The sequence below is a fragment of the Carlito syrichta genome, unplaced genomic scaffold (assembly GCF_000164805.1).
Source record: "Carlito syrichta isolate Samal-C Ts95f unplaced genomic scaffold, Tarsius_syrichta-2.0.1 Scaffold309200, whole genome shotgun sequence".
In the NCBI taxonomy this organism is placed as follows: domain Eukaryota; kingdom Metazoa; phylum Chordata; class Mammalia; order Primates; family Tarsiidae; genus Carlito; species Carlito syrichta.
In genome coordinates, this window is record NW_007253296.1 from 844,945 (window position 1) to 860,697 (window position 15,753).

Here is a 15,753-nt window from a genome sequence, read left to right on the forward strand (position 1 = left end):
CCAAGTTGCCCATGCAGGTCTCGAACCTGCGGGCTCAGGCAATTCACTCACCTCAGCCTCCCAAAGGCATGGGATTACAGACTGAGCCACTAAGCCCGGCTGATTTTTTTGACCTTCCACTCCTTTCTCCCTCCGCTTTCTGAGCCTCCGGTGTACATTATACCGTTCTTTATGTCTTTGCGGATCCTTGGTTTAGCTCGCACTTGTAAATGAGAACATGCAGTGTTTGGTTCTGTTCCTGAGTTAGTTCACTGAGGATGATGTTCTCCAATTCCATCCAAGTTGCTGCAAAAGATATTATTTTATTCTTTTTGATAACTGGATAGTATTTGATAGTGTATATATACCATATAATGATTTTTTTTACAAAGGCATTTTATTTTAGTAAACAAAATACTGGGTTTTCTGGGTGCAGTTGCACAAGCCTGTAATCCCAGCACTTTAGGAGGCTGAAGCAAGAGGATTGCCTGAGTCCAGGGGTTTGAGACCAGCCTGGGCAATTTGGTGAGAACTCTTCTCTACAATAAATCAAAAAATTAGCTGGGTGTGGTGGCATGTGCCTGTAATTCCTGCTACTTGGAAGGCTCAGGTGGAAGGATCGCTTGAGCCAGCAGGTCGAGGCTGCGATGACTGTGAGTGTGCCATGGCACTCCAGCTTGGGTGACAGAGTGAGACTCCAACTCAAAAAAACCAACAACAACAACAACAAAAATACTGGGGTTTTTTTAGAGCGTATAAAAGTCACATTATTTTAAGTTAAAGGTATAGGCTGGGGGTTATCCTCTGACATATCATCCAATAACTAAGTCCTTCTCCTCAGCTGAAGTCCACTCAAACTGATATTTACATTGCAAAATCTCTGATTTCCCTTGTCTTTCTTCTCTGATTGCCTCTTCTTCTCAGCCTCCAGTTTTTGCTGTTTGGCTTCCAGCCTTTTTCTTTGGTATATTTTCGCTCCAGCAAATGCTAGGCAGAGAGTCAGTGTTTTTGCTGCCAAGGCATACGGGAGTAGGGACATGTGTTCGAGAACCTTTCAGTTCATGGCAGACGAACTTGAATTTACTCCTGATTAGTGTAGGCACCCCCAGACAAGTACAGGAGGAGAGGGAAGGTCAGGTCCAGGGAGCTGGAAGGACTGATACTCCTAGCAGAGGACGTCCTGTGTTCGGCCCCTATACAAACCAACCATGTAATGATTTTTAAATGAACGCTGTGTACACACCTCCTAACATTGACCTGTTTTTTTTTTTATTTTAATTTTTATTTATTTGTTTGTTTGTTTATTTATTTTTTGAGTTGGAGTCTCACTCTGTCGCCTAGACTGGAGTGCAGTGGCACGCTCCCGGCCACCGCAGCCTCAACCTGCTGGGCTCTGGTGATCCTTCCTCCTCAGCCTTCCAAGTAGCTGGAACTACAGGCGCGTGCTACCACACCCAGCTAATTTTTTTATTTATTGTAGAGATGAGGTCTTACCAAGTTTCCCAGGCAGGTCTCGAACCCTCAGGCTCAGGAAATCCACTCACCTCTGCCTCCCAAAGCGCGGGATTACAGGCTGAGCCACCGAGCCTGGCTAATTTTTATTTTTTAAGAGATGGGGTTTCGTACCGTCTCTCAAACTGGAGTGTAGTAGAAAAGTCCTAGCTCACTGTAGCCTCAAACTCCTAGGCTCAAGCCATCTTCCTGTATCAGACTCTCAAGTAGCTAGGACCACAGGTACACACCTCCTGCCCAACTAATCAAAAACTTTTTTTTTAGTGCCAAAGTCTCATGTTGCACCAGCTAGTCTCAAGCTCCTAACTTCAAGTGATTTTTGTACTTCAATCTTCAGATTGATATTTATTTATTTATTTGTTGAGTTAGAGTCTCACTCTGTCACCCAGGATGGAGTGCAGTGGCAAGCTCATAGCCACTGCAGCCTTGACCTGCTGGGCTCCGGCGATCCTTCCGCCTCAGCCTTCCAAGTAGCCAGAACTATGGCATGCACCATTGTCCCCGGCTAATTTTTCTTGATTCATTGTAGAGATGAGGTCTTGCCAAGTTGCCCAGGCTGGTCTCGAACCCATGGGCTCAGGCAGTCCTCTCACTTCAGCCTCCCAAAGTACTAAGATAGGTGTGAGCCACCACGCCCAGCCTAATATTTTAAATAAAATGGGACAGGAAAAAATTCCTGAACTTTTTCTTCTTCTACAGTGTAAAGTTTGTTCTGCTATTCTGCAAATAGGAATGATTTCATAATAATAATTGCAATATTTAAATGTTTTAATAGGCCAAGCACAGCGGCTCATGCCTGTAATCCCTGCACTTTGGGAAGCTAAGGTGGGAGGTTTGCTTGAGCCCAGGAGTTCAAGACTAGCCTGGGCAACATAGTGAGAACTCCCTTCCTTCCTTCCTTCCTTCCTTCCTTCCTTCCTTCCTTCCTTCCTTCCCTCCCTCCCTCCCTCCCTCCCTCCCTCCCTCTGTTGCCCAGGCTGACCTGCTGGACTCAGGTGATCCTTCCTGCTCAGCCTTCCAAGTCACTGGAACCACAGGCATGCACTACCACGCCCAGCTAATTTTTTTTATTTATTGTATAGACAAGGTCTTGCCAAGTTGCCCAGGCAATCCTCTCGCCTCTGCCTTTCAAAGTGCTGGGATTACAAGCATAAGCCACCATACCTGACTTTAGACCTCATTTTGTATAAAAATAAAAAATTAGGTGGGCATGATGGTGTGCACCTATACTCCCAGCTACTTAGGAGACTGAGGCAGGAGGATCACTTGAGACCAGGATTTGGAGACCATCCTGGGCAACATAGCTAGACTTCATCTCTACAAAAAATAAAAAAAATTGCTGAGTGTGGTAGTATGTACTAGTAGTCTTAGCTACTCAGGAGGTTAAAGTGAGACGATTGCTTGAGCCCAGGAGTTAGAGGCCACAATGAATTGTGATTGTGCTACTGTACTCCAACTTGGGCAACAGAACGAGACCCTGTCTCTTTAAAAAAAAAAAAAAGAAAAGAAAAGACAAGGAGGAATGGGAGATTTGTAGTGCTTAGTTGTGGAGATGATCTCCAGTGATAACATCACTGTGGGATAGTTGCTGTGATGCTGTTATCATTATGATTTGTGTCTTATGTTCTTGGATTTCCTGTTTGGTTCCTGTCATGAGTAAGTTAGTCATGTGAGCTCAGAAATAATTTTCTTCTGTTTAACTTCTTGTAAAAGAAAGTGTAGAAAACTTAGGGATTGTTACATTTTTCCAGAAATGGTTGTTATGTTTTACTTTCTCTGTAGTAATGGAACGGCGGTATCCCAAAGAGGTCCAAGACCTTTATGAAACAATGAGGCGATTTGCAAGGATTGTGGGGCCAGTAGAACATGACAAGTTCATTGAAAGCCATGCATGTAGGTGGTTTTTGAGCCGTAAGCAAGTATTTGTTGTGTGTGTGTGTATACAAATCAGAGAAATGGTGTGTTTTATGTGACGTTCTGTAATTAAAAAATTGATATTTCTGTCTTTGTTCCCTTTATTAAATTATAGGGATAGGAGAAGTTAAATAGCCTAATGGTTTTCTCTTTTCCCAGATAAACAGTAGTTTAGTATAGTTTTATCTTGGAAGTTTTCAAATATACACAGAAGAGATAATAATATAATGAACCCCCATAACCATCACCCAACTTCAGCTGTTATTAGCCCATGTCCAGTCTGGTTTCATTTTTACCACCCACTCTTCTTCCCTCCTTCCCTCAAGTGGATTATTTTAAAGCAAATCCCAGACACTATATTATTTTATTCATAAGTATTTTAGTATTAAAACTAGTTTTAAAAATGAGGACAGAGTTGGATGCCTCATGGAGATAGTACTTCCATCATTCTGTTGCCTCTCTATGGTATTTCTTTTTTTTTTTTTTGAGTTGGAGTCTCGCTCTGTCGCCCAGACTGGAGTGCAGTGGCCGCTCCTCAACCTGCTGGGCTCCGGCGATCCTTCCGCCTCAGCCTTCCGAGTAGCCGGAATTACAGGCGTGTGCTACCACGCCCAGCTAATTTTTTTTTTATTTATTGTAGAGATGAGCTCTCGCCTGCCCAGGCGGGTCTCGAATCCGCAGGCTCAGGCAATCTACTCACCTCAGCCTCCCAAAGGCACGGGATTACAGGCTGAGCCACCGAGCCTGGCTGTCTATGGTATTTCTTAGAGAGCTCTACCCAGTTACCAATTGATTTTTCATATAAACATTTATTGTTGTTATGTCAGTAAGGCCTGGACTTTAAAGTAATCTGGACTCAGTGGCTTATTCTGTACTCCTCAACATGAGATTTGTGTATCTGGCCCCCAAGTTTAGTTCTTGGTAGCTGCTTTACCAAGGTTTTTATCCTGTCTTCATCATGCAAATATTTCTTATGTAGCATTACAGGCATTTATCTGAGCCAGGTTGGTTGTCCTTACCCGATGTCTTGTTTGGTTAGCATTTTTTGTATGGTTTGTACTGGGTGACTGATCCTTTACTTCCTGTCCCAGTTTGGGATACATCCCTGGTTCATGTGTCACTCCAAAGAACTACACCCCATGGAATGTCCAGGCTCTTCCTTCATTCTGTTTCAAAAGCACCCAAATTTGAATGTTTTATCACATAATATTCCAAACAGTGCAACCTGATCTGTATGCTCAGAGGAGGCAGAAACCTTTGGTTTATGGAAAGTACAATGCTCTTTTGTTCTTATAGGAAAAAAGCTATAAAGAAACTAACTGGGGCTTGAGCACAGAACTTTTGTCCTTCCCTTGCATCAGGGCCACATTAAGTAATATCAGAGAAAGTTCATAAAAGAACTTGGTTATGTGGGTAGAACAGAAAATAGGTAGAGCAGGGCCATGTGGTCATTTAAAAATTATGTTACTTTTATAGACACATGAATTTAGCCATTTTACAAAGTCTTTGGAGACAGCAGCTAGAAGATAGCTAGAGTAGGTTTTTCTCAGCTCTTGGGTAAAATTTCTGATGAGATGGTACCAAGAAACAGGATTCCCCAAATGAAATTGCTTAGTCTTTTATACAAGGTAGAATTTGTGAAAATTCTCAATAGCAAAAGTGCTCATTGATGTTCTGTTTTTCCAATTGTTTACTTTATTCTTTTTGGGGAAAACAGTGGAATTTGAACTCCGAAGGGAAATCAAGAGGCTCCAGGAATATAGGACAGCAGGCATCACCAATTTCTGCAGTAAGTATACTTCAGCCACATACTGTATCCAAGGGCTGGTGTCTTCCAGATACATAGAAGAAGTCACTGGGGTGTTGTCAGTTCTTTTTATAATAAAGTTTTCCTTTTCCAGCAGGTTTTTTATTTTTCCTGTAAAGTTTCATCTATATAATTTCAATAAATACCTTTATATAGATTATTTGAGGTAGAATAAAAGTTGTGAGACAAAGAAAAGAGAGTTACTGGCTGGGCACGGTGGCTCAAGCCTATAATCCCAGTGCTTTGGGAGACCGAGGTGAGGGGATTGCCTTAGCCTATGGGTTTGAGAACAGCCTAGGCAACTTGGTGAGACCTCATACTGACAATATATCAGAAAATTAGCCAGGCATAGTAGCACTTACCTGTAGTTCCGGCTACTTGGAAGGCTGAGGCAGAAGGATCGCCTGAGCCTAGCAAGTCGACATAGGGGTGGCCATGAGTGTGCTGCTATACTCCAGCCTGGACGACAGAGTGAGACTCCAACTCAAAAAAAAAAAGAGAGAGTTGCTGCTTTAGTTTTAGAATTCTCCTGTTGCTCCTAAAACACAGAGAGTTTTATGTTCTGGGTTTTAGTGTCAGCCTTTTTAAATTGAGTGATGCATGATCTGATCATTTTTAAAAAATAAGCCAGGCTTGGTGGCTCAGCCTGTAATCCCAGCACTTTGGGAGGTTAAGGTGAGTGGATTGCCTGAGTCCGCAGGTTCAAGACCCACCTGGGCAACTTGGCGAGACCTCATCTCTACAATAAATCAAAAAATTAGCCAGGCGTGGTAGCGCGTGCCTATAGTTCCGGCTACTTGGAAGGCTGAAGCAGAAGGATCGCGGGAGACCATCGGGTCGAGGCTGCAGGGGTCGGGAGCGGCCACTCTACTCCAGTCTGGGTGACAGAGTGAGATTCCAACTCAAAAATAAATAAATAAATAAAAATAGCTAGGTTTCTTTCTTGAGTTGGAGTCTCACTCTGTCGCCCAGGTTGGAGTGCAATGACACGCTCAAGGCCACTATAACTTCGACCTACTGGACTCAGGTGTTCCTTCTGCCTCAGTCTTCCAAGTAGCTGGAAGGGCTTTTGCCACCATGCTAGACTAGTTTTTTTGATTTATTGTAGAGATTAGGTCTCGCCATGTTGCTCAGGCTGGTCTCGAACCCCTGAGCTCAGGCAGTCCTCTCACCTCCGCCTCCCAAAGTGCTGGGATTATAGGCTTGAGTCACCACGTCTGTCACGTAACTAAGTGTCAAGATGCTTGCTTTGCAGTTACTTGAGGAAGAGGTAAAAATTCTACCAGATGTTTACCATGCACCAGGCCTTGTGCTAACAACAAAAAAAAGAGGTTAAAGAGTGGCTAGGTGCAGTGGCTTACACCTGTAATCCCAATACTTTGGGAGACAGAGGCAAGAGGATTACCTGAGTCCAGGGGTTTGAGACCAGCCCGGGCAACTTGATGAGATCTCGTTTCTACAATAAACAAATAGATAGTTAGCTGAGTGTGGTGGTGTGTGCCTGTAGTTCCAGCTACTTGGAAGGCTGAGGCAGAAGGACTGCCTGAGCCCAGCAGGTTAAGGCTGCGGTAGCAGTGAGCATGCCACTACATTCCAGCCTGGGTGACAGAGTGAGACTCCTAAAAAAAAAAAGAGGTTAAAGAGTTAGTAGTAGAGCCAGGTCATAAGGGAAGACAGTGTATTATAGTAGTTAAGAACTTGCAGTCTAGACTTAGACAACATGGGTTTAAATTGTGGCTCCCCTGTTTACCAGCTCTGTGGTTCTATCCATGTTTTTGTTTTCCAAGTCTCCTAGAGTTAGCTTGAAGATTAAATTAGAGATAGTACACCATAGCATGGTACCTGGCACACAATAAATCCTCAATAAATGGCAGCTTCTGTTGTTTTGATGTTATTGCTATTATTGTTATTATCTTTAGCATTCTCTCCTTCTTTGAAGCCTTTCTGATGGTTGAAATCTATTAGCTACTACCTGCAAGAAGTAGTTGTTTTTAACACAGCCCTATGGGGGCAACATAGTCCTATGGATATAAATTCAGACTGTTATAATTGTTATTTATTTATTTATTTATTTTGAGTCGGAATCTCACTCTGTTGCCCAGACTGGAGTGCAGTGGCACACTCACGGCAATTGCAACCTCAATCTGCGAAGCTCAGGTTATCCTTCCATCTCAGCCTTTCAAGTAGCTGAAACTACAGGCATGCGCCACCATATCTGGCTAATTTTTTAATTTATTGTAGAGATGAGGTCTCACCAAGTTGCCCAGACTAGTCTTGAACCACTGGGTTCCGGCAGTCCTCTTGCCTCCACCTCCCAAAATGCTGGTATTACAGACGTGAGCCACCACGTCTGACTCAAGTTTCTTTATTTTTAACATTAGAAACTTTTTGAAATGAAATCTTATGTGAAGCCTCAACATTTTTTTTTTCAGCTGGAGTCTCACTCTGACTCCCAGACTGGAGTGCAGTGGCACACTCCCGGCCACCGCAGCCTCGACCTGCTGGGTACTGATGATCCTTCTGTCTCAGCCTTCCAAGTAGCTGGAACTACAGGCATGCGCTACCACGCCTGGCTAATTTTTTTGATTTATTGTAGAGCTGAGGTCTCGCCAAGTTGCCCAGGTGGGTCTCGAACCCACGGGCTCAGGCAGTCCACTCACCTCAGCCTCCCAAAGTGCTGGGATTACCGGCTGAGCCCCAATATTTAAATAAGACAATAGTAGAATTACTTTGGTTGAAGTTTGGTGGTTCAGATTTGGTAGAGCCCAGGACCAATGGTATTCGGTAGTGTCTTTTTTCTTTACATTAGCCCCTAAAATTTTTCCATGGTATCCTGGGGCTCTGTGGAACATTGTTTGAAACCCACCGATACAGTATTTTGGAATCTGTATCTTTGTTAACATGTGGAAAACACCATGCAACTCTTCTGTTTAGCAAGATGCATATAGAGACTCTGGTACCTGATTTTGGTTTCTTGATATTGGTTTCCTCTTGGAAATAGGGAAAAGGAGTAGTACTGGTCAAAGAGACTTAGTTATTTATTTTTGTAATTCTAATTAAGTTTTCAGAAAGAGCATATACTTGTAACACTTGTGTAGCTTCAAAAAATAGAACAGTAAGCAAACAAGACAACAGTGCCACTGCACTCCAGCCTGGGTGACAGAGTGAGACTCCAATTCAAAAAAATAAAAAGAAAGAAGAGAGGGAGGGAGAAAGCAAGGAAGGAAAATAAGAAAGAAGATTTCAGAAATTTCAATTTCTGTGAGAAATTGACTTTGCTCTTGGAAATATAATTGTAAAAGCAGTTTTGCAAAGGAAATCATAAAAAGGACAAACTGTTTGCTGGTCAGTGAGGAAGCCCTTCAGTTCTGCTGTATTGTTATTGCAGTCATGGTGTTTTCTACACCTCCAGGTGCCAGAACCTATGATCACCTCAAGAAGACACGAGAGGAAGAGCGCCTGAAACGCACCATGCTTTCTGAAGTTCTCCAGTACATCCAGGACAGTAGTGCTTGCCAGCAGTGGCTCCGCCGGCAAGCCGACATGTTAGTAATTAGTTGGGGTGAAGGAGACACTCCTGGACGCTTTGGCCTTCACATATATTTTGGACACTTCTGTGGCCACCCTAGATGACAGAATAATGATTATTATGTGGCTAACTAGGAAATTTCAGAAAGATTTTAGCAGTCCATCTCAGAAACAGTGTGGCACTGGTCATTTTGAGAAACATCTGGCCTCCTAGACTCTTACTTTGCTACTTTGATCTTATTTTTTTAAATTAGTGAATTCCCCCCAGCCTCCCGCCCATGCCTTTTGCTCCCTCCTCCCTTTTCTTATCTACTGGTATCATTTTCATTGGAGGGTCATGTTCCTGTCCCTTCCCTGAATGGTGTCACTGGTACCCCAGGTTACGTGCTCTTTTTTTTTAGATTGGAAAATATAGTTTATTTAAAAAGTAAATTAGAGAGAAAGAAAGAGGAGATTCACCTCCCCAAGGTAGGGAAGGGGACCAAAGCCAGGAAACATGACAACAGCCATAGCTCAGAGAGCACATGACCACACCAGAGTCTAGTTACGGCAATGGCCACAAATTTTTCTTAACAAATCAGAGGAATTTTTTTTTCCCTTCAGAATCCATTTTCTTTCTTAGTCAGTACAATGAGATAGTCTACAAAACATGGTGCAGTCTATTCCATTATATCGCTTCAAAGTGACCTACCTGATAAGTGGCACCCAGTCCCATAGGGATTTTCAAAATTGCATTCTTTGATATGACCTAAGTTTAAATTCCTCTTCTTTGTTGTAGTGATTCTGGCCTGAGTCCTTCCATTCCAATGGCTTCAAATTCAGGTAATTGTTTTTCAGGCCAGAGCAAGTTTTAATTGTGAAGTTTGCATTCTAGGACTTATGGTGACCCAGCATTCCTGCTCCCTCTGTAGGAACAGGGTGCTTAGGCAGAAAGAATGGTAATCAAGTATCAGATCAAAATACACACATCAGCAGATTTTCCCAATCCTCATGACCAGGTAGGAATTATCCTCAGAGTGTGATACAGAGATGGGGCAGAAAGAACTCAGAAAGGTAGCTTCTTCATTTTGCCAATGTTCATGAGCAGTTAGTTTACTGCATTGTGTCCATCACAAATTTTGAGACTTGTCTCACAAGAGATAAATTAAAATATTTGTATCAGGAGCCGGGCTCGGTGGCTCAGCCTGTAATCCCAGTACTTTGGGAGGCTAAGGCGAGTGGATTGCCTGAGCCCATGGGTTCAAGACCAGTCCGGGCAACTTGGCGAGTCCTCGTCTCTACAGTAAATAAAAAATTAGTCAGGTGTGGTAGTGCATACCTGTAGTTCCGGCTACTTAGAAGCTGAGGCAGAAGGATCGCCGGAGCCCAGCAGGTCATCGCTGGGGTGACTGTGAGCATGCCACTGCACTCTAGCCTGGGCGACAGAGTGAGACTCCAACTCAAATAAAAAAAATTTGTATCTGATAAGAGCAAAGAAGCATGTTACTTGCCAGAAATGCCAAGATTTTTTTCATAGTTGGAGACCTAAGGTATTTCTATTTCTTAGCTTTACATCTTCGGGTATATCCTATTTTGAGATTAGTTGACAGAGCAAGATTAAGCTATGTGCTGTCGGCTGATCCTTGGTGATTGGTTCAACAACCAGGAATTTGGGAAGGTATTAGTTATGAAGCTTTGAAGGAAGGGTGTGATGTTACTTTGCATATTCCCTTGGTTATCATTCACTCCTGCTCTATATGATAGATTAGTCATTTTTCCTAATCAGAACATTCAGACCACTCCACTGATTAAGGATGGGGAGTAGTCAAAAGCAACCCATTTTCCATTTTACCATTCTCTGGAGGCTTGGGACAAGAGACCTTATAAAATCTCAGTAGATTCAGGATCTGGACAAAGCCCAGATAAGGCCTTTTCAGGGATGATAATTTTGTTTTCCTTTATTTCCTTGTTTTAAGTAATTACCTTTTATACTTAAAGGAGAAAAGGGAGTAGCCAAGACAGTGAACTCCAAGTTTTACTTTGTAAATTTCTTTCTGCCAACCCCTCTCCCCAAATCTAAATATAGAAATACAAGTAAGTTAATATTGGCTAATTAAAATGAAGGAACTGGCTAACATGATCTGCAACTTTGGTATTTGTTTTTCTGAACCATCTGTGCTCACCTGTTCATTGTTTCTTCCTAGGCTCATGTTAGCCTTTTATATTTAGGTTGACCTCTTATATTTAGGTTGAGGAGGCCCTTTGCTCTATTTTATGCTCTGAGTTGCTCTTAAGGCAATGAGACATTGGAAGCCTGGCATTGATTGTAGTCTAGCCTCTAGTAACACTTGTGAGACACCAAAAGATTTCATTTTTCTTTTTAAGCATTTTGGGTAAGCCCTTATCCTCTTTGTTTTTGTTTTGTTTTGTTTTGTTTTGTTTTACATCCTGGTCTCACTCTGTTGCCCTGGCTGGAGTACAGGTCACAATTGCAGCTCATCGCAGTCTCCAACTCCTGGGCTCAAGTGATCCTCCTTCCACAGACTCCTGGGTAGCTGGGACTACAGGTACACACCACCACTCCCAGCAAATTTTTAAAATTCTTTTGTAGAAACAGGGTCTAACTATGTTAACCAGGCTAGTCTCAAATTCCTGGGCTCAAGTGATCCTCCCACCTCAGCCTCCCAAAGTTCTGGGATTACAGGTCTGAGCCCTATGCCCTATCTCCCTTATTGCTATTACTGAAAAGCCTGTTTTCCATCAAAGCAGCTTGTAACAGCCTCTCCCTTTTTTTTCTACCTGAAAAACAACCCTCTTAAAACTTCTTTATTTAATTCAGTCCATCCATCCCCAATTTAAAACTAATCCCAAATATACATTCAAAACTAAGCAAAATTTTGCACATCAAGCTTCCCATCCTGGCCAGTGACCTCCTACTTAGGTTTCTTTCTCAGGTATGTGAGTTGACCTCAGCCCCTGCTTTGCCATATAATGGCTTATTGTTCCTTTGTGTGGATCTTTCAGGTAAACAAGGTTACTTCGGAAGGAACAGATATTCTCTCACATAATAAATAAGAAGTCCTTTTGCTGGCCTAACAGTCTGCCTTTGATCTAAAGGCACACAGTACTTGGTTAATTACCATGTTTTCCTTCCTTGTATTGCTGGCAGAGTGGTGAGGATTAGGGAATGTTCCTTCTGCAGAGTTGTTATTTCCATTCATCAGCTGTCAAGGCAGGCAATGTATGACCTTCCTTAACTGGATGACACTAAGGTATGTGTGACTCTATGTGTATTTTAGCAGATTTTAGATAATTCGTGTACCCGGAATACGTAATTCAGGGTACCTGGATTACCATTTTTATTTTCAAGTGAATGCTGGGGCATCCATGTTGCTAGCTAAGCAGGGCCTGAAGAGATGGGGCAAGATTTCCTACAACTGGATATAGTTATCCTATACCTAGTTGGCCTGGCTGCACTGAACTGTTTTACCCTTTCACCTAAGGAATTGTCACTCCGATGAAATCTATGCCCTTTTCTGTCTATATCTATAGGTAGACGAAGTGCACCACCCTTGAACCTCACTGGCCTCCCTGGCACAGAGAAGCTGAATGAAAAAGAAAAGGAGGTAACAAAAAGACAGTGAGGGGAGAACTAGAGGAAAGAAAATAGGGGCTGATTATTCATTAAGTTGTCATTAGAAACCGATTATGGGCCGGGCTCAGTGGTTCAGCCTTTAATACTGCACTTTGGGAAGCCGAGGTGAGTGAATTGCCTGAGCCTGCAGGTTTGAGACCTGCCTGGGCAACTTGGCGAGACCTCATCTCTACAATAAATCAAAAAAATTAGCCGGGCATGGTTGCGCGTGTCTGTAGTTCCAGCTATTTGGAAGGCTGAGGCAAAAGATCGCCAGAGCCCAGCATGTCAAGGCTGCGGTGGCCAGGAGCATGCCACTGCACTCCAGTCTGGGCGACAGAGTGAGATTCCAACTCAAAAAAAAAAAGAAAAAGAAAAAAAAAAGAAACTCATTGTGGGGTCAAACCCATTTTGCTCTGCATGTTCAATATATATGTGTAGCTCTGGTGTGTCCTAGAAGACCAGGCGGTAAGAGCCAGCTGTGGCAGGTTTCAGAGAACTTCTTTCCTTGTCACCCTGCCACTATTCCTCTTTTGGGAAAAGAACATGTAATGTGTAAATTAAATAATAGCAGCAACATTTATGTATTGAGCATTTACTAAGGGCCACTCTGAGTGCATTATGTAAATGAAATTAATTTTTATAAACTTAAATTAACTTTTACATGAAAATAGGTATTTCCTTTTAGAGTAGCCACTTTGAAAAGTTCTACACTTATTTCAACAGTATAGTCATCACAGAAAATATTTTTGTAATTGTCTCCAGAGCATATTTGTAAACATAAAGAATTTCTACATCATATATAGACACATTAATTATTTTAAAATTTATGTATTTATTTTAGAGACAGGGTCTCGCTATGTTGCCTAGGCTGGTCTTGAAATCCTGGGCTCAAGTGATCCTCCCTCTTTGGCCTCCCAAAGTACCAGGATTACAGGCATGAGCCCCCACACACAGCCATCACATTAATTTTGATTATAAAAATGACATGGCCTAATTTTCTTTCAATGGCAGTCATCAGGCTTGTCTTCTTATTGATTTTGACAGTTTCTAAAACTTAAATCCAGCCTCCTGAGAGTCATCATCAAAAGTTTTCAAAAAAATGTATCACAGCTCTGATGTCCATTCCAAGAGAGGAATTTTTCTTTTGCTCCTCATATGCACCTTCCTTATAACTCCCTAAGTCGATCTCCCAATCTGCCATTCCATATCATTGGTTCAGGTCACATAATTAGGAAGAGTCATATGTAGGGGCTTGTGTTAGTCTTATTTTATCCACCAGGAACAGTAAAGGTTAGTTTGGGAGTAGAAGGAGGTATATGTAGTATCTGCATATTGCTGAAGAAGGTCACAAACCAGTCTGATTCAAGTATTGAATGGCCTGGAATGTTAAGCATTTTTTATCCTTACCCACATAATGGTGACCTCAGAATGCTCATTGCTGAATAATGTGGCAGATGAATTGGAATTGAGCCAACTTTTCTAGATTTTTTTTTAGTACTTAAAAGTGACCTTCTCTTAACAAGGTCTCTATATCTCTTTTCCAAGTAGGAAATGTAATCACAAAAGCAGGGGCTAGTGCTTTATTCAATACTAAAATACTAAAAATAACCTGATTCACACTTGGGAGCCCTGGTGTCTCCATCTTCCACTCCCACTGTGTCCTGTGGCTCTTTCCTGACCATGAGAGGGGTGCTGAGCCTCTACCTGGGCATTTAGTGCTTGACTCCTGAGTGTGTCAGGCTGTTCCTCAGAAACAACAATTGTATTCCCTAACAAACCCAGGTCCCTGAACCAGCCTGCATGTGCTAAGGCTCTCCTGGCTGTCTTTCCTGAGGGAGTGTTTTCTGCAGAGAAGATACCAAATGGAATGTGGTCCAGCCACCCATCTGCTCCTATAAATAGCTGGAGGTTGATGTCACTTTGTAAAAATTTTTTCTATACCTGCTGGATGAAATTACAAAAATGACAGATGTTAATGTTTATTAAATTTGCTATGTCTTGCAGCTCTGTCAGATGGTGAGGTTGGTCCCTGGAGCCTATTTAGAATACAAATCTGCTCTATTGAACGAATGTAACAAGCAAGGAGGCTTGAGATTGGCACAGGCAAGAGCACTCATCAAGATAGATGTGAACAAAACCCGGAAAATCTATGATTTCCTCATCCGAGAAGGCTACATCACTAAAGCCTGAGGCACTAAGGGATTGGGAATCACAAGTCAGAAGTTTGGAATGTGGTGGGCCAAAGGACAGTGTGGGCATTCTGGAGAGTTTTGCTTGTGACCTCAATGCTAATTGTAAAAAGATGGAAGGACAAAGGAAACCTTAAGTTGTACCAATGTCTGCTTTCTTCTCCACCCTGCTTTAAAACACTCCTGTTGTTGGTATTGTGCTGCAGAGTTGTGTGCTAGATAAGCTATTATTAAATGTGAGTGGGCATTCATTCCTAACACCTCTTGTAACTAAAAGAACCATAGTAGCTCACATCATGGTAATGGTAGAAATAGAACTAAACCACAGGCTTTAGTCCCAGGAGCCCAGCTCAGATCCTTGTACTGAGAGGTAAGTTTGCTGGTTATCTGTTTTGGCTTCAAATGTTGCAGACAGATTTAAAATAAAGATAAAAGTTTTAGATATGAGAAAGCTTTCTCTTTCCCTCTGAAGATTTTTTAAGCTGACAACTTATGTATATGAGCAAAGGGAAAGAAAATATCCCCATTATGGTCTTGTCCCAAACTACATCTTTAATTTTAATGTCTAGCTTTCTACTTTGCCGTCTGGCTGTCTAATCTGCAGTAGACTTCTGAAGAGGTGGCACTAGATATAAAATGTCTCTGTTATTTTTAGAATTAATGAATTAAAATGTTTTGCATTTAATTTGTGGGTGTGTCAAATATTCTGGTAACCGAAGTACACTTAAGGTGTTGGATGCTGGCCCCATCACACTCCACTCTGCTAACATGTATGTCCTGAACTCACCCTGTCCTTACCTTGGGTTTCCCAGAAAACCAAGCCCCTGAGGATGGAGATGATGCAATTCACCTCAGTTTTGCTTGGTTTGAGACCTGAACCCTAATTTCTCAATGTTAAAAGACAAGCCTGCAGTAAAAGCTTCTTCCCACCCCCTCACCCCCCATGTATCTGGAATTTGTGATACAAAAAGCTGCTTTTAAAACAGATATAAGCCGGGCTCGGTAGCTCAGCCTGTAATCCCGCGCCTTTGGGAGGCTGAGGTGAGTGGATTGCCTGAGCCCACGGGTTCGAGACCCGCCTAGGCAACTTGGCGAGACCTCATCTCTACAATAAATCAAAAATTAGCGGGGCGTGGTAGCGCGCACATGTAGTTCCAGCTACTTGGAAGGCTGAGGTAGAAGGATCACCGGAGCCCAGCAAGTCAAGG

General features: G+C 42.4%; 1 protein-coding gene and 1 pseudogene across 4 annotated transcripts in view; one reads left to right on the forward strand and one right to left on the reverse strand.

Annotated features, from left to right (window-relative positions):
* The window catches only part of TADA2A (transcriptional adaptor 2A), a 66,936-nt gene extending 51,706 nt beyond the window's left edge, over positions 1-15,230 (forward strand). For 2 of the 4 annotated variants that reach the window (XM_008066952.1, XM_008066953.1), the window contains 6 exons: positions 3,274-3,384; positions 5,123-5,194; positions 8,625-8,757; positions 9,519-9,562; positions 12,272-12,345; positions 14,361-15,230. In XM_008066952.1, coding sequence (XP_008065143.1) covers positions 3,274-3,384; positions 5,123-5,194; positions 8,625-8,757; positions 9,519-9,562; positions 12,272-12,345; positions 14,361-14,546 — 620 coding nt within the window. In that variant the 3' untranslated portion in view covers positions 14,547-15,230. Of the gene's footprint in view, positions 1-3,273; positions 3,385-5,122; positions 5,195-8,624; positions 8,758-9,518; positions 9,563-11,888; positions 11,992-12,271; positions 12,346-14,360 lie in introns of those variants that run through there. The other 2 variants (XR_504875.1, XM_008066954.2) reach the window with 2 other exon arrangements.
* Positions 803-1,042, reverse strand: LOC103269382 (annotated as a pseudogene).
* Positions 15,231-15,753: the final 523 nt, after the last annotated feature.